General features: G+C 42.7%; 2 protein-coding genes across 2 annotated transcripts in view; both read left to right on the top strand.

Moving 5' to 3' along the window:
* Window positions 1-3,864: 3,864 nt before the first annotated feature.
* tmem177 (transmembrane protein 177) lies at window positions 3,865-6,844 on the top strand. Its single transcript, XM_080903839.1, has 3 exons — window positions 3,865-3,973; window positions 5,394-5,661; window positions 5,924-6,844. The coding sequence occupies exons 2-3, from the start codon at window positions 5,461-5,463 to the stop codon at window positions 6,653-6,655; spliced, it is 933 nt and encodes a 310-aa protein (XP_080759965.1). The 5' UTR covers window positions 3,865-3,973; window positions 5,394-5,460; the 3' UTR covers window positions 6,656-6,844.
* Window positions 6,845-13,624: 6,780 nt separating this feature from the next.
* The window catches only part of ptpn4a (protein tyrosine phosphatase non-receptor type 4a), a 73,349-nt gene continuing 62,748 nt past the window's right edge, over window positions 13,625-24,225 (top strand). The window contains exon 1 of the mRNA XM_080903694.1: window positions 13,625-14,157. The gene's annotated coding sequence lies outside the window, so the exon portion shown is untranslated. The remainder of the gene's footprint in view (window positions 14,158-24,225) is intronic.

Raw genomic sequence — 24,225 nt, 5'->3', positions numbered from 1 at the left:
TCTGAGTAAAAACACTGAGGCACAGAGAGGATTTTCCACTTCAGCACAGAAAGGCCCGAACCAACAAACCTACAACCTTCCCTCTCTGTGGAAGAGTAAAAAGCTATTTTAAGGTAAATAAAGCTGTGCAAAATACTGAGTGCTGAACTTGAAACTAATTTTCTGGGTGAACTGAAAATTAGTGACCAATCGGCACACAATGTTCTCCCAGCTTTGATGAAATCTCCCTCAACACAGCATGTTTTCACTGTTTAACCAACAGCCCTTTGCTAGTAGTAATAGTAGTAGTTCTTTTTTAAACAATTATCATTAAAGTTCATCACTCTATCAATTCATCACATGAAACCGACTATTTTCGCACTTTTGGTTGCACAACTTTCACTTCCTCCTATACAGGGCAGCCCCTGGATGGGGAACAAGTAACAGTCTATGATTCAGCCTGTGCTGCTGTATATTACTGTAGAAGTACCTATCTAGACTACATTACTAACATCTGCCTGTTTGATGTTTTACGGGAATTTTCCACAGAGGGGGAACCAAATTTTTTAAATTTATAATATTTCATAAAATTATTGCCAAGCCTCATCAATCCCAGCTCTTCTCCTGTGCTCATCTCTGCATGTAAGCCTGTTAATATTAATCAGGTCAATATTATACCAGCAGCGTAACCGTGTTGGACTCTTCTGCTAAATATTTCATTACTTTGAATTATTAGATTCTACGGAGGGAAATGTGACCGCATACTGCAAGAGACATCTTTGAGGCTGCTTTCAGGCTGACACCAAATTCACACATGCAAAGTGTCAGCGACACATTTTTAGACGCATGGCTGAGCAAAGCCTTGAATAGCTGCTGCAACATCTCCTTCCTGCCCTTGATGTAAAGTGAGATTATCATTTAAAGCCGTCCTCCACTCCTTAACCTGTGATCCAGTTTGCAGCAGGCTATTTTATTTCTAGGAAGAGAACGGCTAAATAAAATCACGGCTGGACACAGTGAAGCAACGAGAAATCTGCTGACCCTGTGTGCGGTAGAGCCGCATCAGCTGGCTTAACACAGATATGGTAGCTGAAAAGTTTGTCGTGCACAGTGAGGTTTGGTGATAAAGCTGCAGAAACGTTGTGAGAGGCTTTTAGGCTCAAATGTGTACCATTAGCAAAGGACAGAAAATGCCTGTGAGGTGACCGGAGCTGTTTTCTGCTCTTTCAGCACAGTAACAAATTTGGAGCTTCAGGAAAACAACAGAGCTGGGTTTGGTGTTTAATGTGTGCACAGTGAAGGCTAATTAAGTAGAACTCGTGCACACTTAGGTGTAGAGCAACACTTGATTAATATGGAGTTTTAAAGCCAGAGATATTATTATTTAAATCACAGAGTCAGAGTTACTCGTGCTGAAATTAGTCTGCGTAGCAAGCAGTAGCGGTTTTTTGATGCGGGCGACACGGGCGGTTGCCCGGGGCGGCATCACGGGCATCGTGGAAAAAAAATGCTCGTACTCATGCTGCCCCGACATCACGCCAGCGCATATTGGGAATGGCAGAGGCACCGATCGGTTTTTTATCGCCCATTTGCTGGGAGTAAGGGCGCCCTCCGTTTGCGAGGTGCGCCTGCTGCTTGCTGCACAGGGAGGAGAGGGCGGAGCGGCATCTAATAACCAACTCGCAAAATAAAACAAAATAAAAACAAACCAACAAACACGAAAACACCAGACATCATGATACAGACTTATAATTTGCAGACTTATAATATTTTTTTTCGACATTCTGTACGCGAAAAGTGAGCGCGAGAGCCCTCGGTGCGCCTGCTCGCTGCTGAAGTCAAAGTAAACTTTATTGTCATCTCCGCTACATACAGTCCAGCATATAGAGAGACGAGACGACGAGGCTCCAGTTACAGCAGTAAACAAACAATAAATATAAGAAGAGTAAGAAAATAAATATACACTTTAGGACTCGGGGTAAAGGATCAATAACAATTTAAATTTATAATTTACAGTTTGATGATTCAAAGTCTCACACACAACCCGTCGAAAGGGGGCGGGCTGCTTCCAAATAGAGCACATTTCATTCATAATGTTGTAAATCTAAGCCCATCATGTATTCATGATTTGAATCCTGGGTTGTGTGAAATCCCAGAAATAAACCTTAGACAAATTGAATCTGTGAACTAAGGTGTAGGTCTGTTAGGTTATGTTGTGGTGATCCTCGGGTTGGGGGATGGGTGTTCATACTGGAGTGCAAAATGAAAACCAGTGGAAGATGGACAAGAAAAGTTCAAAGCCATCAGGTGCTCAGTTTAGAAAAAGAGAAAAGAAGAGGAGGAGAAACGAGCAAAAGATACAGGTAAGCAGATGTGTGATTGGATAATGGCAGCTCATCCTGAAACAATCAGAATCAGAATACTTTATTAATCCCTGAGGAAATTATGTGGGTTACAGTTGCTCCAAGAAGAAATGGTAAAAATAGTAACAGTAACAGACTAAACTCCAAACAGTACATTATGTTACAGATTGGAATATTAATTAGACATTGTCAATTGTTGATTTGTCCTGTTCTCATTGCATGACGAATTATGATGGCTGTTTGGTAGCTGTTTGCATACTATGCATACTCTCTCTCTTCGTGTGTGTGTGTGTGTGTGTGTGTGTGTGTGTGTGTGTGTGTGTGTGTGTGTGTGTGTGTGTGTGTGTGTGTGTGTGTGTGTGTGTGTGTGTGCATGTTTCTCTGGTGAAATTCAGTATGGTTCTGACAACAGTTTTATGTGGGGGGGCGCCAGAGACAGTGTTCGCCCACGGCGCCAAACAGGCTAGGACCGCCACTGGTAGCAAGGCTATAAATTGGTCAAGGGTTAGAGAGACAGTCTTCTGAAGTCTGTTCTATTAAACATGCAAAAGATTTCGACCTTTGTCTTAAACGTTTTCCCTGATGTCATGAAGAGCACCTTAAACTGGAACAGCAGAGAGGTCATATTTTTGGTTGTGTTGCTTTTTACCTCGCCGCTGTGCAACAGGAAGCAGCATTTCGGATGTAACCTAGTTGTCCAAGCGCAACTTAAAACCAAAAGAAGGGCACTGCCAGCCAACAATACCTCAGCTTTATTCATAGCAGTCAGTATTAACAGAAAACAAAGTGCAAACCCATACAAACCACATACGGTCAGTTTGTACAGCACTGTTTTACCATTTAGAGGAGTTGTTTTTTTATGAAACAAAACAAAACCGGATGATAAAATATATGTTGTTGAATTTTTCTTTTTTTTGTCCTTTGTATCATGTTTTTAATTTAATTTTAATTTCAGCTGAACTAGAAATTCAATAAAGGCTTTTTTTAAACAATTATTATTATTACTATTATTTATGCATTTATTTATTTGTTAGCCAGAAATGTTACTTATACCGTAATATGAGGTGTATAAGCTTGACCTGTTGGTGCTGTACACTCTTTTCTGTCACTGATATCTTTAGTTAGACTAAATGTATAATATATATGCAAACAGAGCTTTAGAAATGCATACTGATTAAATATGTTCTGCTCTTCTAATGCTTAAAAATCAATTCAGCTACATGAGCACAATGCATTAGATTTAATAATTAATGTTAAGGTTGAATAATAAATAGGAAATGATTTAAATTTAAGTTCATGCAGCTTATTTATTTATTTACTACCTTTGGTAAATGTATTCACAAAGGACCGTTTAGATGTTGTTAAATATATAATTTTTTTATTGTTTAACAAACGGAAATTAAAAAAAAAATTAATTAGCAAGACCACTTCAGAAAAACAAGTAACTGAAGATAATAATAACAAAAATTCACGTCAAATCAATGAGCCTTCTAACTTTACCGTCGTGAAACTGTCGTGAAACGCCATGACGACAGCTAAATCGCTTTCCGGTCACTGTTATGTCTCCATGCCGTGCAGCTGTCCTTGGAAAGTGTCTCGTGTGCGGCTCGTGGGAAAGATGCGGAGAACAGGTGAGTGTCCACCGGAGCGGAAACTGAAGCAAGTGTTTCAGACGCGCTCGTGCTAAATGGAGAGAAGCGGACTCGTTTACGGCTCTGTGTGTAAGGGTTAAGGCTGCTGACGTCATGCGCAGTAAAAGCATCATTAACAGGCTCGTCGTTGTTGCCGTTTGCAGTGAAGTACTTCACGTTTCATCAGTGATAGCCTGCCTGTGTGTGCTTCAGAAGCTGTTGGTGTGTCTCCGACGACACGACCGCGGGCAGGTGTGAGGCAGGTTGTAGGGTTAGCTCGGTTTAATTCATCTGTTTGTTCACAGCGAGTCCTGAGTGAAGACAAGACTGACTATGATTAAGTTTGACCCCAAACTACAAAACAAGTTAGTCTGACTCGTCAGCGAGTTAAAAAAAAAGTGCAGAACTGCTTCTTTAAAGTCCATGAATGATGACGTCATTATCACGGTTGCGGATTTGACTCGATCCTGAACACTAAGGTTGTTATTTGGGACTGTCACCACATCAGGTTGTCTCTGTGTGACTGTAAGTATTCATTTTAATGAGGTACTACAATACTGCATGTACTACTATACTACTACAGACCATAGAAGAAGAATTGTGCTGTCTCTCATCTTTCATTCAGGTAAACAACACTTATGATAGATACTTTATCGATCTCTCAAGGGAAACTACTACATTACAGCAGCATGTTACTCAATAAACATACTTTTAAAATGTAGAGATTTAAAACAATAAACTTATAAATAAAAATGATATTCAGTTAAAGAAGTGTAAATAATAAGACTAATAATAAGAGAGCAGGTGTGATGGGTTGTCCATGATGGAGAGCAGTTTGTTCGATGACCTCCAACCCTCGCTGACTCAGACGCCTCCAGATTCTGGCCAATGATGTTCCAGCCTGTGGATCAGTTTGTTGATCCTGCTGGCATCTCTTGCTCTGATGCGGCCCCCCTCCCAGCAGACAACAGCAAAGTAAATGTCCCGCGCCACCGCAGACTGGTAGATGGTCTCCAACATCCTGCTGCACACTTTAAAGGATCTGAGCTTCCTACAGTAACTCCACTAAGGTTTAAATGTTTCCATGTTACAAAATACAGAAGAGATGGAAGTGACCAGCCAATCACAGCCTGAGGCTTCAAGTTTAGTTGATTTTCAGCTTGTTGTGTGATTCTAAGGCAGCTCAAGTTCATTTAACTAACATGTTTTAGGTTGTAGTACACTGTGATAACCACGTCGTGTGCACTGATGTTGCGTTAGCCCGCATGATGAGCCCTAACCTCGAATGAGATCGTGCTATGTGACATGTTAATGACATGTTAAGTTCCTGGGGGAGGATGAGTCAGCACAGTGTCACAGTTTTTATATATCTGTGACATGCAGCTTGTTTTCATGGATGTATCGTCTGTCCTCTTCACAGATGTCACCAACTGAAGCTTGCTGCTGAAAACAACACGGGAGCCAAAAAAAGGAAGAAAATAAAAGCCATGGCGTCTCGTTTCCTGAAGTACTCCGTGCTTCTCCAGAAGTACCGCACTCCGCTGCTCATTGCGAGCTGCGGTGGAGTCTTCGCCGCCAACATGTTCTACCACGTTTTCCCTGACGTCTCCTACCGTCAGCTCTATCAGGCCTGGCACCGGGGGGAGCCGGTCGTGCTGTCGGAAAAGCTGGAAAATCTTTTTCAGCAGGTTTTAATTTATCTTATTTTTTCAAGATCACACTTCAGATATGTTTAAAAGACTTCAGCTGTAATATGCATGTGATTGTCGCTGGAATGATGCATAAATATTTTTAGTTGCTGATGAGAGGAAAATAGCAGTAAAGATAGACGCAGGCGTCTTAGATTAATAACCATCATTATACACAAATCGAAACAAATTGTTCACAAAACATGAAATTTGTTCTTTCATGAATTTCATAAAATTCACATTTCTGCTTTGTCATTTGTAGGTGCTGAAGGACTATGGCGTCAGCTCACCCAAGAATGTCTCGGCCTTTGCGTCCTTTGGCTTCCATCCGGTTGGCGCTGGCGTCCCGTGGCTTCCTGCGGGGGCCCAAATCGGCATCCCGGCTAACTTCAACAGCACCGCCGACGACCCGAGTGGAATTACCAATCGCAACATTTTCATCAACGGCAAAACGGTGGACTGGAGCAGTGAGTCCGGTTCGACTCTAAAGGAGGCGCTTGTGTTTTCCCTCGATGCGCAGAAGTTCGCCATAGCGCGCGAGGTGGCCCGCTTGCAGTCCGGGGGACCCGTCATGAGCGCTGCTGTCGCTCCGTTCTGCCTGGGAGGGGTTTGGGTGTACAGCGTGGTGCTGAAGCAGGTTTTCGGGCTGTACGGCGGGCCTGCGCTGCTACGCGGGGCTGTGAACATCGTTGCGCTTGGCATTGGTGCTGTTTCCTACTTCCTCACCTCGGACGCCGTCAGCCAGTGGCTTGACTATAGCTCGGACCGACGTGCGGCCGGAGTGTCCCGCGATTACGCCAAAGGAGGGGTGGAGTTTTACGATAAAATTCTGTCCAGAAACAAAACGCTGCGCTCGCTGATGGGGCAGAAGGGAGAGGATATGTACGCTCCCAGTGGGAACTTGTTTCCTGCTCACGTCTTTCAGCTGAAACACACGCCGTACACCTCCAGGAGGGAGCAGATCCTCGCTCTGCTGAAAGAGGAGAAAGTATGAGAGGAGGGCTAGCGATGGGAACTAAACTAGCAAGACTTTGCATGTTTTTTCTTAAAATTATGTCATCACGGATGTGCTGAATGTAATTTGTAATCAGCAAAGTCCTGAGGGGTCGTGTATTTGCTGACTTTATGCAACAACGATGGCGTGTAGGGCACAGTGTACCAATAAACTGTTTCCCTGCCTGTGTTTGTGGTCATATGTGTGATCAGTCGTATTAGTCAGATGCTGATAAGTGCTATTCCTGTTTCTCTCACCCAGGTGAGAGAAACAGGAATGTACATGCATGCATTTGTATTTTTGTTTCTATAATATGCTCTGGATAGATTTAGACTGTGGGCTGCTGACAGGTTATGCCTCTCTCTGTAAAACAGAACATTTTAAGCACATAATCAGTGCATGTGCAGATTAGTTTCTCCCATGTGCAATAAATGCCTCGACATAGCAACAGGTATTACAGGAAAAGCCATAAAGCCTTTGAATGAAAACAAACGCTGCTGTGACAGTGATGTACTGTCTTGTTGGTATATGTATGATTTCTATACATTTTACATCAGATAAAAACTTTGGTTGTAAGATTCAGATAATTATTTTTTAAAAGCGAGACATTTTAAATGAGAATAAGAAAGAAAAGTGCTTCTTTGTGCCCCCCTCTCCCTGTTAATGCCCTACCTGCCCCCCTGGCAAAACTTTGCAAGACCCGCACAGTTTATAGCTGATGTTTGCTGGAGCTGTGGCTCCAGCAAACATCAGCTGATACTAGAAATTAATAGCAAATAAATTCTAACAACAGCTGATCAAGCTTAAACGTGCTGCTGTTGTTTAGCAGCTGTAAAGCTGCTGGTCATGATGTCGGTTTGGATATGTGGTGAGAGGGAAACATGAAGATGAAACCAGGAGATGTCCTTACTGAATCATCAGAGCTGAACAGGTGATGGAGAAACAGGTTTACCTTTTAGGTGACATGAATGAGTTGAAGTTATGAACTGTTTCTGAGAGACAAATAACCCCAGGATCCTTTTCTAAGTAGCTGACAGCTGGTAACTGTGCAGGGGCGGGTCTAGCAAAGTGTTGCCAGGGGGGCATGTAGGGCATTAACAGGGAGAGGGGGGCACAAAGAAATACTTTTCTTTCTTATTCTCGTTTAAAATGTCTCGCTTTTAAAAAATAATTATCTGAATCTTACAACAAACGATTGATAGATTGATGCATATATACCATCAGAACAGTGTACATCACTGTCACAACAGCGTTTGTTTTCATTCAAAGGCTTTATGATTTTTCCTATAATGGTGGGCCGGTCTCTAGTCAAAATGCCCGGGCCGATTTTCTGTCCCAGTCCAGCCCTGTATGTAGCTCATCTGCAGTCTGGTGTTGCCTACATCTTCCTATTCAGAAGGCAGAATTTCCGAGTTTCTGAGTACAATCAAAAGCACCACGACTGCAGTTTTTGTGTTGGATGTAAAAAGCGCACATGACGCTGTGACGTAGGCTAGAATCATGGCGGAGGTCAATGACGGTCCAGGCGTGGGATTTCTCTCGTGGAAATATGCACATTATCTTTTTCTTTCTATTGGTTGGTGACACAGTGCACTGTGGCAAGTAAGCAAGCTAGAAGACTGCAAAGTTATGGAAGCAACACATTAACAAGAGAATTCTGAGTAAAACCAAAGTTACTTTCCCTAGTAACTAGTTACTTTGAAAGTAACGAGTAACTTGAAGTAACTGAGTTACTTTTGATAGAAGTAACTAGTAATGTAACTAAGTAACTTACCCAACACTGCGTGCACAAATGGAACAAGGCAGTCCTACACATTTGTGTAATGTGTGCATTGAAGGACAAATCCTGGTCGAGAACGACTCCATGATTCCTCACAGTGTTACTGGAGGCCAGGGTAATGCCATCCATGTTCTGAGATGTTTAGCTAAGTACAATAACCTCAGTTTTATCTGAATTTAGAAGCAGAAAATTCAATCGTCCAGGTATTTGTCTTTATGATATGCCCACAGTTTAACCGCTCGATTCAGCATGGATAAACCAACATGGGTATCGTCTGCATAGCAGTGAAAATGTATGCAGGTTTTCTAATAATGTTACCAAAGGGAAGCGTGTACAATGTAAACATTATTGGTACAGCAGTGCCCTCTGTTGGCCAAATATGAACAAAGGACAACCCCACAATAAAGAAGTCCATGTGCAAGGCAAGGTCCACATTTCAGCAGCTTTGGGAAAGATTGTTATGCGGAGTTTCCAGCAGAGGTTAGGGGTGTTTTCCATGGGAGGACATCATGGCTGATAAAACCTCTGAGCAATCACTGCCGATTCTCTTGCTGTCTGCTCTCCTCTGGCCAGTGATTCCAATTTTAGGCAAAGCAGTTTTTTTCCTTAGAAATGCATGGAGTCTGTTTCAGATTAGAAGCTCACAGCATCTCACTGGAAAAGGGGATGTCATTAAAGTGTTGGCTCGCCACCTGCTTCTGTAGCGAGAGTACAGAGCAGGTGAAAGAGAGCCTGGAGAGGTGGAGGTTTGCCCTGGAGAGAAGGCGAGTGAGAGTCAGGAGAAGGAAGACAGAATACATGCGAGTGTGAATGAGAGGAAAACTGGTAACAATGTGAAAAAGTTGAAAATTGAAATTCTTGAAAATGTCTTAAAAGTAAAAAATATGTCAAGTGGGTGGAGACGAGCGTCAGAGGTGAACTGTGACAGGTGGAGAGCAGTGGGAGTGAAAGGGAAGGTTTACGAGGTGTTACTGAGACCTGCTGTGATGTGTGGCAGGGACAAAAAGACAGGAGGCCGAGCTGAAGATGCTGGACAAGATTAGAAAGACATCAATCAGATCAAGTTCAGTGTTTTGGAGACACAATTAGAGATGCAAGGTTGAGATGGTGCAGAGGAGGGAGAGTGGATACACCGGGCAAAGGATGCTGAAGATGGAGGCAGGAGAAAAAGAGCGAGACGATGCCAGAGGTTCATGCATAGGTATGATGGAGGAGGTTGCTGAGATAGGGTGATGGAGCAGCTGAAAGGAGAAGAAGAAGGGTCACCATCTGCTGCTGCCTTTGTGCCTTCAAATGGAATCTGAAAGTCTCAAACTCTATTTTAGGGATTCTTCCAAAAAGAAAACACCTGATTTAATGTCACGATGATAAAGATGGAGAGTCCAAAATCTGCCAAAGCTGACTGCAAAAGCCACATAATGCATAAAACCTGACATGAGTCATTCTCATCAAACCATTCAGTGACCTCTTAATCAACAGGAATGCTTCACCGCCACATAAAAGCATTGATTGTACACAGAGATCCTTAAACCTGTAAGGGGACAATTACACCTCCCAGTTCAGAATAAATAACTCCTAATGGCTTTAAAGAGAGGGCTACTGTAAGGATCCACAATTTGCGCAACTAAACTGTTTGGTGATAATAATCTTAACACAGCTTACGGTGACTCAGGACTCATCACATGCTCACTCAGATTCCCTCAGGTCATCTGTCTGCATATTAACAAGGTTCACATATAACGTTTTAATTACACTTCCAATCTTATGCCCCATGGACTGAGCTAAATATAGAAGCATGCAATTAATCGTGTTGTAGATAGATGTGCAGACAGATTTGTTGTTGTTTTTTAACATCGCTGTCCTTCAGTGACACAGAAGTCTGTTTCACCGTTGAGTGAATGGGATCGTGAGCAGGTGCATGCTCTGATAAAATCCAGACATAAGATGCGTGAAGATGGGAGAAGTGGTGAGGCAGAACGAAAGCGTGGCTGCATTCTTCTCAAAAACATCCACCATCCTCGGTGCATTAGTGCCCTTGAGCAACATGCTGAATTTGCTCCAGCTCTGTGGTTATGCAGCACATTGTGGGCGTTGACATGCCGCAGTATTTATTGGGAAATGTTCTAGCAAATACACATGATATAAATGTGTTTTTGTTTGTTCTCCATCAGTTCATACGATGCTGGAAAAATGATGAAGTTCAAAAGAAGGCAGGAGAGTACTGAAAACGAGACAAGAAGCTTTGACAATTCTGCTCCACTCCATCAACGACAAAGCAGCTTTTGAATTATGCAGATCAACAACACTGGGGTCATTGTCTTCTTCTTACTACTGCGCTTCATCAGCTTACCTCATTGTGTTCCCCACAGAATTATCCCAACAATGGTCCATTGTTTGCCACAGCGTGGCTTGTTTCTTTTGCTAACCACTTGAGGGCGGTATAACCCAGATTACCAACCTACTGTCTTTTAGAAACAAAGGATGGGAAACAGATTGATGAATTGATGAATGGGCAGCCTTGGATTTGAAATGAAAGAGAACATTTACTTTTATTCTGAAAAGCACAGCTTTTTGTCTCCAGCAGAGAGATACAGAGCTCCCTGCAGAGCAAACATGGAAGGTGGAAAAGCTTTGTTTGTGTTTGTTTGTGTGCAAGTTAAGGGGTCGGGCACTTACTCCTGGTGCAATTTATCAGTATGTATACAGAAAAATAGAGACATCAAATGCATTTCAGGTATGCAGAACCACCTATATATCCATCCATCCATCTTCATCCGCTTTATCCGAGGCCGGGTCGCGGGGGCAGCAGCCTAAGCAAAGAGGCCCAGACCTCCCTCTCCCCAGCCACCTCCTCCAGCTTATCCGGGGGAACACCAAGGCGTTCCCAGGCTAGCCGAGAGATATAATCTCTCCAGCGTGTCCTGGGTCTGCCCCGGGGCCCCCTCCCGGTGGGACATGCCTGGAACACCTCACCCAGGGGGCATCCTTGTCAGATGCCCGAACCACCTCAGCTGGCTCCTATATATATATATATATATATATATATATATATATATATATATACATATATATATATATATATATATATATATATATATATATATATATATATATATATATATATATATCACCCTATCTCTCTCCCTTAGATATATATAATTTTTTTTTATTTATTTATTTATTTTAATGCAATATAAAACTCTGCATTTAAACATTGGTTATTATTAATTTCTGGCTCTCTTCCACAATGTGTCTTTTGTCCTGTCCCCCTCTCTGAGCCTGGTTCTGCCAGACGTTTCTTCCTGATAAAGGTGAGCTTTTCCTTCCCACTGTCGCCAGCTGCCCAGTCATCTGACTGTTGGGCTTTTCTTTGTATTATTGTAGGGTCTTTACCTTACAATGTAAAGGGCCTTGAGGTGACTTTTAGTGTGATTTGCCGCTACGTAAAATGCTGATTGTTCTGTTATAGGGCCAAGCGTTCAGGAGTCGTCATTATAACAACTTATGCTGCAGTTACAATTAAGAAAAACTTAAACTTCAGAAACATATTTGACACATGTTACTTTATTCCCAACATTCTATGATAAACATTATTACGTGTCATCTCCTTATGTCAATGACAGTGGAGGTTTTTGCCCGACATTAGTTGGGCTGTATCACATTTGATATGTGAGTTTTTGTATGTTTTAAGATTTCTACATCATCTGTGTGATTTTTCCCCTCGGATAAACATAAATTAATTGCACTTTATGGTTTCAAGTAATAAACTGGAAAATAAAAGCTGGTAGCAGATATGATACATAATAAAACTCATTTATGGAAATTAATATTGATTTTTTTTTTTTATTTGTCAGAAGGTTCAATAAACACTAAAAAAAACAGAGCTTTGTCCATTTTTACTGTGTCCATGGAAACCTCACAGCTGAAACTAATTGTAGAGAGTACACTTCTGTCAGTATTGTGTTTGGTAAAACGCGGTCAAACTTATTGTACTTTGAAACACATTAATATGAAGTAGATGAAAGAAAAATGGTTAAAGATAATATACAGGAAACATGTTTGAGATGCATAAAAGTTGACGTGTCTCACACCAATTTCCATCAATCTATTAACAGACATGGTAGACAGCTTCAGTTCTTCGCTGAAGCTGTTAACCATGAGGCCAACTTCTGGTTAACTGGCAAACAAGCTGACCCTTTAATGTTACACTAGCTGAAAAGAAACTGAGGACCATTCAAAGTCATTTTACTCTGTGAGCCACATAAAGCCTACTTTGATCTAAATGGGCTGGAACAGTGGAACTCCCCTTTCTGTAGCTATTTTAATATAGGAAAAAGAATTGTAATTTCAGCAGTATGTCTGAGTTTTTGTTCATGATAAAGAAATGATGCTGTAGTAAATGAAAGAAATCTGTCAGCATGGCTCTTTGGGCTTAACTTGTAAGAAATAAATGTGCAAAATTGCAGAAAAAGCTCTGGTATTTCATTGTCCAGACTGTCCTGTCATCATAATATAGAAAGTTTTTCTTAAATGACAGAAAACTTTTTTTTTTTTTAAAAATTTGAAATCACCAAAATAAAAAATAAACAACAAATCTTTATTAGTTTGCGAAAAACAAGACCTTTTCTGTAATTTAACTATCACTTTATTTACACTGGGTTAGTGTGAATAGGAATGGGGGAGATCTTTATCATTAGGAAAAGCTGCAAAACCTTTCAAAATACAGTTAGAAGTTCAAAATGTATCTCCTTCACGTTTTCCAAAGCAGTCCAACGGGCTGGAGTCCGATACTGGCCCCGGGCCTTATGTTTGACACCCCCGCTCTATGGCATGGTATTGCCTTCAACAAACGTTTTGGTTATTACGCCCTCCCTTAACCCCTTAGTGTATCATATCTGATAAGTCAGTTTTTGAGACTCTTTGATCACCAGCACGTTTTAAGCAACACGTTTAAAAAAATGCCGGATGTAGAAAATGCGATTCAAATTAAAAGTTGTTTACGCAAATTTATATTTCATTCATCAAAAAAAGTCGGAGGGTTCGAAGAACACTGAATTTTCTGGTAACTTTGTCACGGTTCAGACTTTAACGGGGTGAAAAGCGTCAGATTTTGCGGCACTGCTACCTGTGTGCGACGCGTGGCCCCGCCCCTGTGCGTTCGCTTTGCGCAATTACGTCGCCGCGCTGCCGCTGCTGTGCTGCAGGGCAGACAGGCAAAGCAGCTGCGGAGACAGCGGGGAGTGCTGACAACAGCGCACAGGCTCGTGCTGGGAAACTCAGAAACGCAACATTTTCCTAATTTGCGGCTTTAATGTGCGGCTTTCTTCGCGCCTGAAACGTTCACTCTTTGTTTCGGTGCATGCGTGGGATTATTTTCTCATTCCGTCGGCCTGAAATGACTGCTGGTCCCCGCGTCTAGCCAATGGTTACCGCTGGGGGTCCTGTCCTGTGGATTATCCGTCGTCGCCGAGCCAGTCGCATGGTCGAGCCCGGAGGAGGCCCCTCTCTGCTGGATGGATGTGCGTGAATCAGCGCGGAACTCTGAGCCACTGATGAGCGCTGTGATAAAGATGTCGCCTGGATTTTATCGGCAGCGGCTGGACTGATCTTGGATGTTCGGGCTCTGTTGCCCCCCCACCCCCCCTGTATACACAGACCATTTCCTCACATAACAAAAATTGTATTCCTTAAAAACTGGACGCCCCTGGAGCAGTTTATGACGGTAAGAAAGACGCTCAGTCACAGCTTTTCCCCCCCTCTTGGAGCCAGCTGACGCGGGTTAGCTAGCTAGCTTAGCGCTGTCACTTTTATCCAAGTTGTTCCCGCACACACTAAATAGCCAGAATTGCGAAATAACAGCGGGAGAGCGCTGTTTCAAAAGGCACGTTTTGCAACTGCGCTTGTGTTTGTTCAGTGGAATCTCATAAAAAGCCCCAGCACATACACATTTTCTCCCACAGCCTTAATAGCCAGCGGTTGTGTAGCTTGCTAGCTGTTTCTTAGCTCATTCGATATCTCGCAGCTTACAAGCTGATCCAATGTGCGCAACATTAGTGCGCATTTAAAGGCTTATTTAATCAATGAAACTTTGTTAGCAGCCTCCCCGGATCCGTTTCATGTGTTAAGATAAACGGCTCGTTTATCTGCCAGTCACCGGACAGCGCACAATAAGCCCTTTAATGAGCAGTTAGAGCTCTCTGGAACCAGCGCGGCGTCATTTAATGTTGTGGCTTTAAATATGGCACACACCTCTTATCGAGCGATAGGCACCAGTGAGCGCTTATTACACGGTTCCTGCGTCCCGTGTGTTGTTTGACGGGCTCCGTGGATTTATTTTAACGTGTAGCTTGGTGCATTCAGCGACCACAGAGCTGGTTGTGTGTTTTTGGTCAATCGTTGCTAAATAATTGTTGGTGAAGCAGCGTTTGTGTACATGTCACATTCCTGAAATGTCACGGGAGGGGGGCCTGCGTGGACGAGCTGCTGAGACGCAGCCCGTGCATTCGTATTTATTCTTTTTTTTTTATTTTTTAATGTGAATAAAATGATGGAGATGATGTGCTGATCGGTAAGGTTTTAATGTAATGGATGTAAGGGGGTTCGCTGGGATGAGGCGTCCTCATTTTTTCGATGACGTAATCCCCCACCATCCGTGCCACATCTTTGGGTCGCAGTCGGTTCCTCTGCTGCCTGCTGCTCCCCAGTCTGCTGCCGCTGCTGAGATCATATGTACCCTGCTCTGTGCTGTTTATCTGACCGTGTCTCCGTCTCCCTTCGCTCCCTGACTAAACTGTGACATGACTTTAGAGTGATGTCCTCTGAATGGGAACCAGGAGCTGGGCTCAGTGTTCTCCAAAACAAACCCAGGCATCCAACCTGCACGGCATACTGTGCATAAACAGCAGAGTCATATAGCAGTTCGTGAAACTGTCATTGCATTCAGTCTGTTTTGTGTTCCTGCACATGAAATTTTGTATGATGGTCGTATATGTACTGATTTGTGTCCATGTACGCAATGTGAATGTTTTCACTCTTTTAAAGAGTAACAAAGTGCATATTTGGGGGGTTTGGTGAGAGAGCCTCCTCTGCTCACACCAGACAGCACAACTACAATCCCATAATTCAATTAAGTTATATTTGCACAGCGCCAAATCACAACAACAGTCACCTCAAGGTGCTTTATATTGTAAGTTAAAGACCCTACAATAATACATACAGAGAAAAACCCCACAATCAGACAACTCCCTATGAGTTAACACTTGGTGACTGTGGGAAGGAAAAAATCCCTTTTAACAAGAAGAAACCTCCAGCAGAGCCAGGCTCAGGGACGGGCGGCCATCTGCCACGACTGCTTGGTGGAGATGGGAGAGAGATGGGACAAAAGACATGCTGTGGAAGAGAGCCAGAGATTAATAATAACTTGAGAGGTGTATAAGCACATAGTGAGTGAAGAAGAAAGACTCAGTGCATCATGGGAGTCCCCCAGCAGCCTACGTCTATTGCAGCATAACTAAGGGAGGATTCAGGGTCACCTGGTCCAGCCCTAACTATATGCTTTAGCAAAAAGGAAAGTTTTAAGCCTAATCTTGAAAGTAGAGATAGTGTCTGTCTCCTGAATCCAAACTGGAAGCTGGTTCCACAGAAGAGGGGCCTGAAAACTGAAGGCTCTGCCTCCCATTCTACTTTAAATACTCTAGGAACAACAAGTAGGCCTGCAGAGCGAGAGCGAAGTGCTCTAATAGGGTGATATGGTACTACAAGGTCATTGAGATAAGACAGGGCCTGATTATTTAAGACCTTGTATGTGAGGAGCAGGATTTTGAATTCTGGATTTAACAGGAAGCCAAAAAAGGAGAAATCTGCTCTCTTTCTAGTCCCTGTCAGGACTCTTGCTGCAGCATTTTTGGATTAGCTGAAGGCTTTTCAGGGAGTTTTTAGGACATCCTGATAATAATGAATTACAGTCGTCCAGCCTGGAAGTAATAAATGCATGAACTAGTTTTTCAGCATCACTCTGAGACAGGATATTTCTAATTTTAGAGATATTGCACAAATGGAAGAACGCAGTCTTACATATTTGTTTAATCTGCACAAATATGGACAGATTTTCAATTGTTATTTGAAGTACTTTATTAATCATCTTTAGGAAGTCCATTGTTGGGTTTTGGAATTAAAGGAACGGAGTTATACTTAGACAAGAAAAACTACTCCTGAGATTTAGGCTTTAGAAGTACTAAAATTACTGGATTAGGATTAGCTAATGGGTTAGGTTTTAGGTTTCTTTCTTAGTTGCCAGGGAAACAGGACCCTCTAAATAAGCCGGCTGATACTAGACAACAGCTGTAGTTACAAAACATGCTTCCTATTGAAATACATGTCAAAGTCATGCTGACTGGCTTTGGGGGGGAAAAAGGAGAAGTCATGTCCATGAGCTCTTTTTTTATGTATTTATTTTTTGGGACTATTTCATGTTTAGATTTAAGGGCAGGCTGGCATACAACACATGACTTACATGTATTAGACACAGAGCTGTTTCGACAGGAGCGTTTCTGTGTGTTTTTGTCCCCTCCAAAAAAAGGTAACAGATTGCTGTCCAGAAATGTATGCGAGCTGCTGTTTGGTGTTGGTCTTGACCTGAATCCATATGGGAATCCCTGCTCAGGCTGCTAGTTTCTGGAGCTGAACTACTTATCCTGGGAATTAGGCCTGTCATGCATCACATTTTTATTTGGGACAGTATTCCAGGCTGTTGATTGCGACCATATCGTGTTAAGCCGTGGAAGCAAGGATTATTTGGCATTAGAGACTTGCTGGCTTGTGCAGTCATTAGTACTGCAACTGATGCTGGTTTTGTTATGAATTGCAGGTAGCAAGATTTAGTTTTAAATATGAAACGTAAATATGTGATACTGCTTTGAAAACAAGCCAAACCACGATGGGGTTTGAGCTGAAGATGCGAGTGTCCATCCGTTTACCGGACAATCCATAATCACGAAGCAGAATCCCACCCCGAACGCTGGTGCACACAGTGGGAGTGGGTGCTGTGCCGTGGCTGTGTTAGCATCTAAATACGACTAAGTACAGCAGAGCAAAGTTTGCTTCCATAAAATAAAAATGCACTCATCGTTTTTATTTTTATACACATTATAAATTCATGAGCGGTGTTCTGAGGAGAATCCTGCTTTGACCCCGTCTGCTCTGCCCGAATCTGAAGAGGTTTAAGCAGCGGATAGACACAGTTGGTGGAGCTTAGATCGCCTGCGGCAACAGCCCTGCTTTACTTGAGCGCCACACCTGAACCTGCCATCCCTGCGGTGTACATTAGGAGTGTGTGTGTGCGAGGAGGAGAAAGACATAAGGGGTACAGGTGTGGCAAGGGTAATTGGGATAAACTGCACCTGCTAGCAGAGGGCAGGGGGCTCCCGCGGGAGCACCTTTGGTGTCAGGAATGATCAGATCCCCAGGTAACCTGCTCAGATTTGTGAATGATTCAGTGAATGTGATGAGGAGGCAAACTATAATTTATGCATTTATGGGCGCCAGAGACTGGAAGGCTTTGAAAAGACTTGGAGAAAACTTAAGTCTGAAGACGGTGTGTCAAAACTCAGAGGTTTAATCATAGATTGTAAGACTGGAGATGCTGCAGGGTCAATATTTGCAAGAGTACAACAAAAATTCCTCTCGGATTATTTCCCATCATCCTCCTGGTGGAAATTTACAAGATGTCGAACAATAGAGCAGAAACAGAACAAGCGCTTGGCCACAGCTGTGCGCGTGTGTGTGTGTGTGTGTGCGTGCATGCATGTGTGTGCACGCTCTATGGTTTGTTCTGCAAAAAAAGAAAGAAAAAGAGAAGACGCAGCAGAATGCGTGCACGACTCTGGCTGAGCGAACAGAGAGCGTGCCACCCGTCTGGCCGATGACAATATTTACATGGCTAAACTTCATGATTTACATGAGCCAAGATGAAAAAAACAGATATTAAACATATGTTATGATTATCATTAGAGTTTGCAACGCATTTATTTTGCTCATAATTTTCTATTGTTCAATAAGACTTTAAATATCTGATGGGCTTTTTACTGCAGTGAGTGCATAAGCGTATCCATGTGAGCATAAGGCTGTTTAATTTCACTCGGGAGCTTTATTGTCAACAAAATGACAACTACGTCAACCTCTCATGCTGTGTGACAATCAAAACAAGCCAGTGATATGGATGAGGATCACAAAATGCTTGTGCTGGTGATTGCCAGAGTAACCACCAGCACAAGTGTTGCACATAAGTCAGAAAAAAGTGACGCGCGGAGGTCGAAAGTGCAGCAGATTTGCATCTATTTCAGCTTGATTAGTCCTCTCATTGTCAATTTATCATCACACCATTTCTGTAACTACAGGGAAGGTGCATAAAGATGTCAGCCCCTCGGTTAAACATAGGTCATAAACCAGCCCACCTAGCAGTTTGGCCAAAGGTCAGCTGTTCTTGTTATGTGTACAGTCAGGGTTGGGCTGGGAGCAGCAGAGTGTTGGGGAAATGTGATTTTAAAGAGCCTAGAAAACTGAACAATTCTTGAGGACTTGATGCTGAGTTTCTGTACTGTCATAAAGTCATGTCTGTTCAGGGGAACGTCCGTCTGACTTTATCTTTCCAGCATTTCTTCCATCCTCGCCGTCTCCTTTTGTCCTTTCCTTATTTTCTTCTGCTTCCTTCCCTCCTCCTCTCCTCGTCCGGCTGCCTGCTCTTGTTAGTCTCAACGTTGGAAAGCACACCCTTTCTCTCAGCGTGGTGCTTCTCCACGCTGACAGCTTAGTGTTGCTGCTAACTGAGAGTATTGGTAAGAAGATTGCTGGCTGGGTGCTGCAGGCAAGATACGTTATCATGCTTTAAAGATGCTAGCATTTGCAAGCCTCAGATAAGTAGGCTTGGAAATGTTGCCAGAAACGCTGTGAAAAAGCCCGTCAGAAACTTTGTGTAAAACTCGAAACATTTTGAGGCCATATATGTAGTTATTGTCATTTTTGCCTTCTTTATTTGATTGACACCAGCTTCCTGTGACCTTTTGCTCACAGCCCTGTTCATGTTTAGCCAAGAGGACCAGCGACCTTTCGTTATGACCCTTTGGACAGCTCGCAGTCCTGTTTGCACACATGAAATGGAAGTTTAACCATTGATCCACAGAGTTTGGCCGTTTCACTTTGGAGTATCATGCCAGCTTTCTGCAGTTACCCGTACGCCGTCAGCATTATCGCGCTGGACTGAACTTCCTTTAGTCTGTCAGACTGGCTGTGCACAAGTGAACCAGCAGCCATTCATTCACACAAATATCCAGCCAGATATCTCTCAGAAAGGCAGCTAGTTAGTGGTCTGTTGCTTGGGCGGATATGGCACGACTTTTTAGCGAAAACCGTCTCCCGAGCTCCAAACACAGCTGTGTTTATTTGGCGCGAGATACCACAGCTACAGGACGCCAGGATGAAGGTGCCTCGGCAGATCCAAACTTCCAAAATGGAAAGCGGATAGCGGCACATTTACAATGACACAGATTTTTGTTTTTGATATGCTGCGACGAACGAGTTATCAAATGGTGGATGAGTGTGACAGGCTTTTAGACATCTTGTCTGAATATCAATGGAAAGTAAAGCGGGAGGTTGACATGCACGAGTTTTTCAAAATCGAAATCCCAGACTAAAAATAATAATTGTCTGCTTGTGAACAGCGGGACAAAAATAAAAGCTGCCTTGTGGATTGGGTGTAGCTGTTCTTGCACTGAATATTATTTGCAAATGAATGCTGTATGTTATGACTGGATGCAGGTGTTGTAGCGGTTCTTCATGATATATTTTGTTGGCCATGTTTGATTTACTTCTGAGAAATCTTATTCTTTGTCCAGCTTCGGTGTGCTTGAGTCACGCATAACTAATCAGGTGAAACTGCATATTATGATAATGGTGCTCTCACTTAGCGGGGGGGTCATAATGGTTTGATTAGCTGGAGCAGCATGCTGTCCAGGCGAAGGGGAGGTGGATGCAGACCCCCTACTGCTTAGGCAAACGCAATTAATGCCTCATAGAGCTGCATCGATTACTCCATTGCTTAGTTGAGGAGAATGAATTGAAAATTATGATGATTTTAATCTTTAATTAATCCATTTGAGTTATTTAAAAGACATCCAGATATATTCTAAATGTAACACTTACTTATCCTGCAGGCTAATGGACAAATAAAACAGGACATCACCGGTGGACACATTTCGAAAGTATCTATTAGGTGATAAAATTATTGTTTGCAGAAATGCAGACAGGTTCATTTTTGGGGTTCAATCAGAGCAATCGCTGATATTTGAGTAAGTAGTAACTGTCTTTGAACTGAGGTTGGCATGCAAAAAATAACCATCACAAATCAAACGTTTACTTTTACAAAGGTGGTCAAAATGTTCCGTTATTCACAGCATGTAAGTTGAAGCAAAGTCTAAGCTTTGTCTTTGTTGGATGATCTGGAAGCTTTAAGTGGCTGTCGTGCTGTATCATCACATCAAGCCGGCCTGGATCATCCACAGTCCTTTTTTTCCCAGCGGAGGCCCTAGGATGAGACTTCAAGGGATAAAGATCTCATGAAAAGCCTCCCTTCACTGCATCCCTAAACTGTTCTTGGCATTAGTTGATGGAGGAGAACGCAAATGCCCGATACAGCCTTTAATCTGCCAGCGCCCTAATTAAAAGTCTGTGTGATGACTGGTCTTGTCTAATATAAGAATAGTGCAGGTAATACTCTGCAAGTATGTGGTCTTCTCGCTGCATCCTGCGTGCTCTACCCAGGCAGCATGTTCACTTATACCAAACTGAGCTTTTCCCAGAAGTGAAAACGCATCTAAACCAAACGTATGAGGATGATTTGTAACGGTTCTTCAGACTTGTTCCAAATTTTGTGTGTTTTAATGGCTTTAGGAGAGGATCCTGTTTTAAAAAAAGAAAAAGGTACTTGAGGATTTTGGACAGTAATGTGTTTGCGTACAGGTAGGACTGAGTTTTGGAATCATACCCGTTGTTATGGAGGACCACAGAATGAAAATATGGAAAAAAAATAATGCGCTGGAAACACAAACTTTTCTGTCTTCTTACCGTCTTCAACGTGATTCACTGTGTTCTGACACCCACACTGCTGTAGACTTTGGAAACATTGTGACTCGAGGCGTCTATTGTAATTCAGCATCCTTTATTGGCCCTATTATGAGTCATCTGTGTGTTCTAATAGGGCTGTACAATTTATCAAAAATCCTATTCAATTAAAATTATGATTTCTAACAATTATGAAAACAAAGATGATGGAGATAAAGCAATGATGGGGCTGCCTTGCTTTGACAGTACAGCTGCTCTCATTTAGTCTTGTGTTAGAAACCCAGCTCACCTCTTTCCTTCGCAACGTTTGAACCTCTCCGAAAGGCCAGACTGACTCCCTGAAAGGCTGAGGCCAATTTAAACCAGCCTGAGACACGACGACTTTGGGCAACAAGACAGATAAACCAATCGAACGGCCTGGAAACTGTTTCACAGGGAGCCCAATTAGAGGGTGAGATTATAGCTGTGAGACAGAATTACTTGGATACATGTAAATCTTCGTACAGCCACTGATCACTTGAGATGGATAAACAGGCATAAACAGAGAAATGACCGTTTGATAGGTGTGGAGACAGAAAGGAAAGAGGGTGACTTCCTGGCATGAGTGGGCGTGTCTAATGTGTGAATTGATGTTTGTTCTTATTGGTTACATTCATGAGTTTACCAATACCGGTAACCTTATAGCTCTGAAATACCAGGAACTTCCTGTGATCCTTTCCATAAATAAACTCAAAAAATGAACTGAACTCCTTCTAGAACAGTCCAAGTATTACCGGGGAGGTACTCATCTAATGCAGCTATTGGGTGTCTAGAACCAGTTGTAGATGATTGTGCTCGTTATTTATTTATCTGTCTACCTCTCTGCAGTCTTCTTGTTCAGACTGCTGTCGTTCAAATTATCGGGAGTGTTGGCAAACTTTGTCAAACCAGTTAGAAAATGCGATGTTAATCGTACTTGTGGGTAATAACGCCGCGATGCCCTCAATATGCTGCGTTTTGGGAACGTCTTTGTAAAACTGCTGCACCGGTGAGATAATCATATCTGACGTTTTGGGGAAGTTGTCTGTTAAATTTGGAGAGCGCTCTGGAGCGAGCAGAAGAAATGTAATTCAAGTTTGCCCTGGCAAAATGAAGTTTTATACCAGTTTATGAGTAAAACTGCTACATCCTAACATTATTATCAGGATTCCTCTTCAGTGCTGCCCCACCCCCGTGTTTACTATCCTCAGGTATGTGAGCACAGCTGACTCCCTGGTTATGTTCCAGTGCTTGTTCAGACTTGTGTTTTCCTTCACTCTCCTCCATCCCACATCCATTTAACCCAGCAGCAGGTAGACACGTGTGCGCTTACACATACAAGCCAATGAACATTTGAGTTGTAGATCGATTGCCGCGTGCCCATTTTAACCTGCCACCTGTGCAACCTGAGCTCGGTGTGTGCGTGTCACCTTCAGATCCTCAGGTCTGCCTTTGAAACAGCTGCTTAAAGAGCCTTGAATACCTCGGGGGGTCAGAGGACACAGTTGCTTAAGAACAGTGGGTCAGAGCCAAAAATGGATTGCTCTTTTTCTGCTGTGCCCTCGATGTAAAAACTGCATTGAAGGGCTTCTGGGCTTTTGTACTTCCTCTGTAGACAAAGGGAATTTTGACGTGACTGAGTTGCAAAATCCCAAATTTAGCCCGTTGTAATGTTTATCCTGAATATAATGTTTTGAGCTATTTTAAAAGTAATGAGAACGGGTCATAGGAGATATTTAGCCTACCTTAGTGACAGTAAGAGTGCTGTTATTTTGGTGACATAGTTAACATCTCCAACTTTTCAGTCTTATGCCATCTTTTTTCAGACATGCAGCGTTATTTTTGTGCTGCACTTGACGGGCTTATTACTGGAACGTCAACGGTTTACATGGTAAAACCTGGTTTTATCCGCTGCTTGTTGTTGTTGGAGGTCTGTCGAGGAAGCCCGGAGTGATTCCGTATCCAACCTAAACACTCACTAAAAGAGGAGTTTGAAAACCTGGGACATTACTATTTTTACTTCGTGCTACTTATTTCCTCACCGTCAGGCCTGTTTTCTGTCCAAAAAAATCCTCGTTGGTCTTGAATCATATTCCACAGGACCAGCTTGTCCAAGACAAAGCTGTTTGTAAATTCTCTCTCTGTAATTTGGTCAGTTTTAGCCAGCAGATGGCTTGTGCCAAATGTAAATTTATAAATTTGTGCTGTGAAAATGTTTTCACTGTGTATATGAGTCGATGCAGGGACGACAGCGATGGGGATGTCAACATGCTTAAGTTGCTGCGCTCCTTTGTTTATTCCCGGGCCTCCGCAGCCTTTCTCAGCTGGACTCAAAGCCCGAGGATAGAAACGGTCCCTTCAAAGAGCCGACTTTGTCACAAACAAACAAAAAACAATAAACCCCGATTATAGCTGGCATACACTAAGTACACACATCAAAACTATTTACTCGTATGCCTTCACACACACATGAACTCGAGTGTCATCTCATTCTTAATACACAGGGTTTAATATGATTGGCTGTAACAGCTTCAACTCTTCTAGGAAGGTTTGCCACAAGGTTTAGGAGTGTTTACAGGACTTTCTCCCAGAAGAGCATTTGTGAGGTCACACCTTGATGTTGGACAGCCTGGATCGGCGTTTCAGTTCATCCCAAAGG

The sequence above is a fragment of the Rhamphochromis sp. 'chilingali' genome (assembly GCF_963969265.1).
Source record: "Rhamphochromis sp. 'chilingali' genome assembly, chromosome: 14".
Lineage (NCBI taxonomy): Eukaryota > Metazoa > Chordata > Actinopteri > Cichliformes > Cichlidae > Rhamphochromis > Rhamphochromis sp. 'chilingali'.
Note: the sequence above shows the minus strand (reverse complement) of the source record. Positions and strands in the feature narration are given on the sequence as shown.

Coding starts and splice junctions, on each gene's coding strand:
- tmem177 (XM_080903839.1), top strand. CDS start 5,461: ATGGCGTCTCGTTTCCTGAAGTACTCCGTGCTTCTCCAGAAGTACCGC. Junction 5,662..5,923: donor TGGAAAATCTTTTTCAGCAG/GTTTTAATTTAT, acceptor TGTCATTTGTAG/GTGCTGAAGGACTATGGCGT.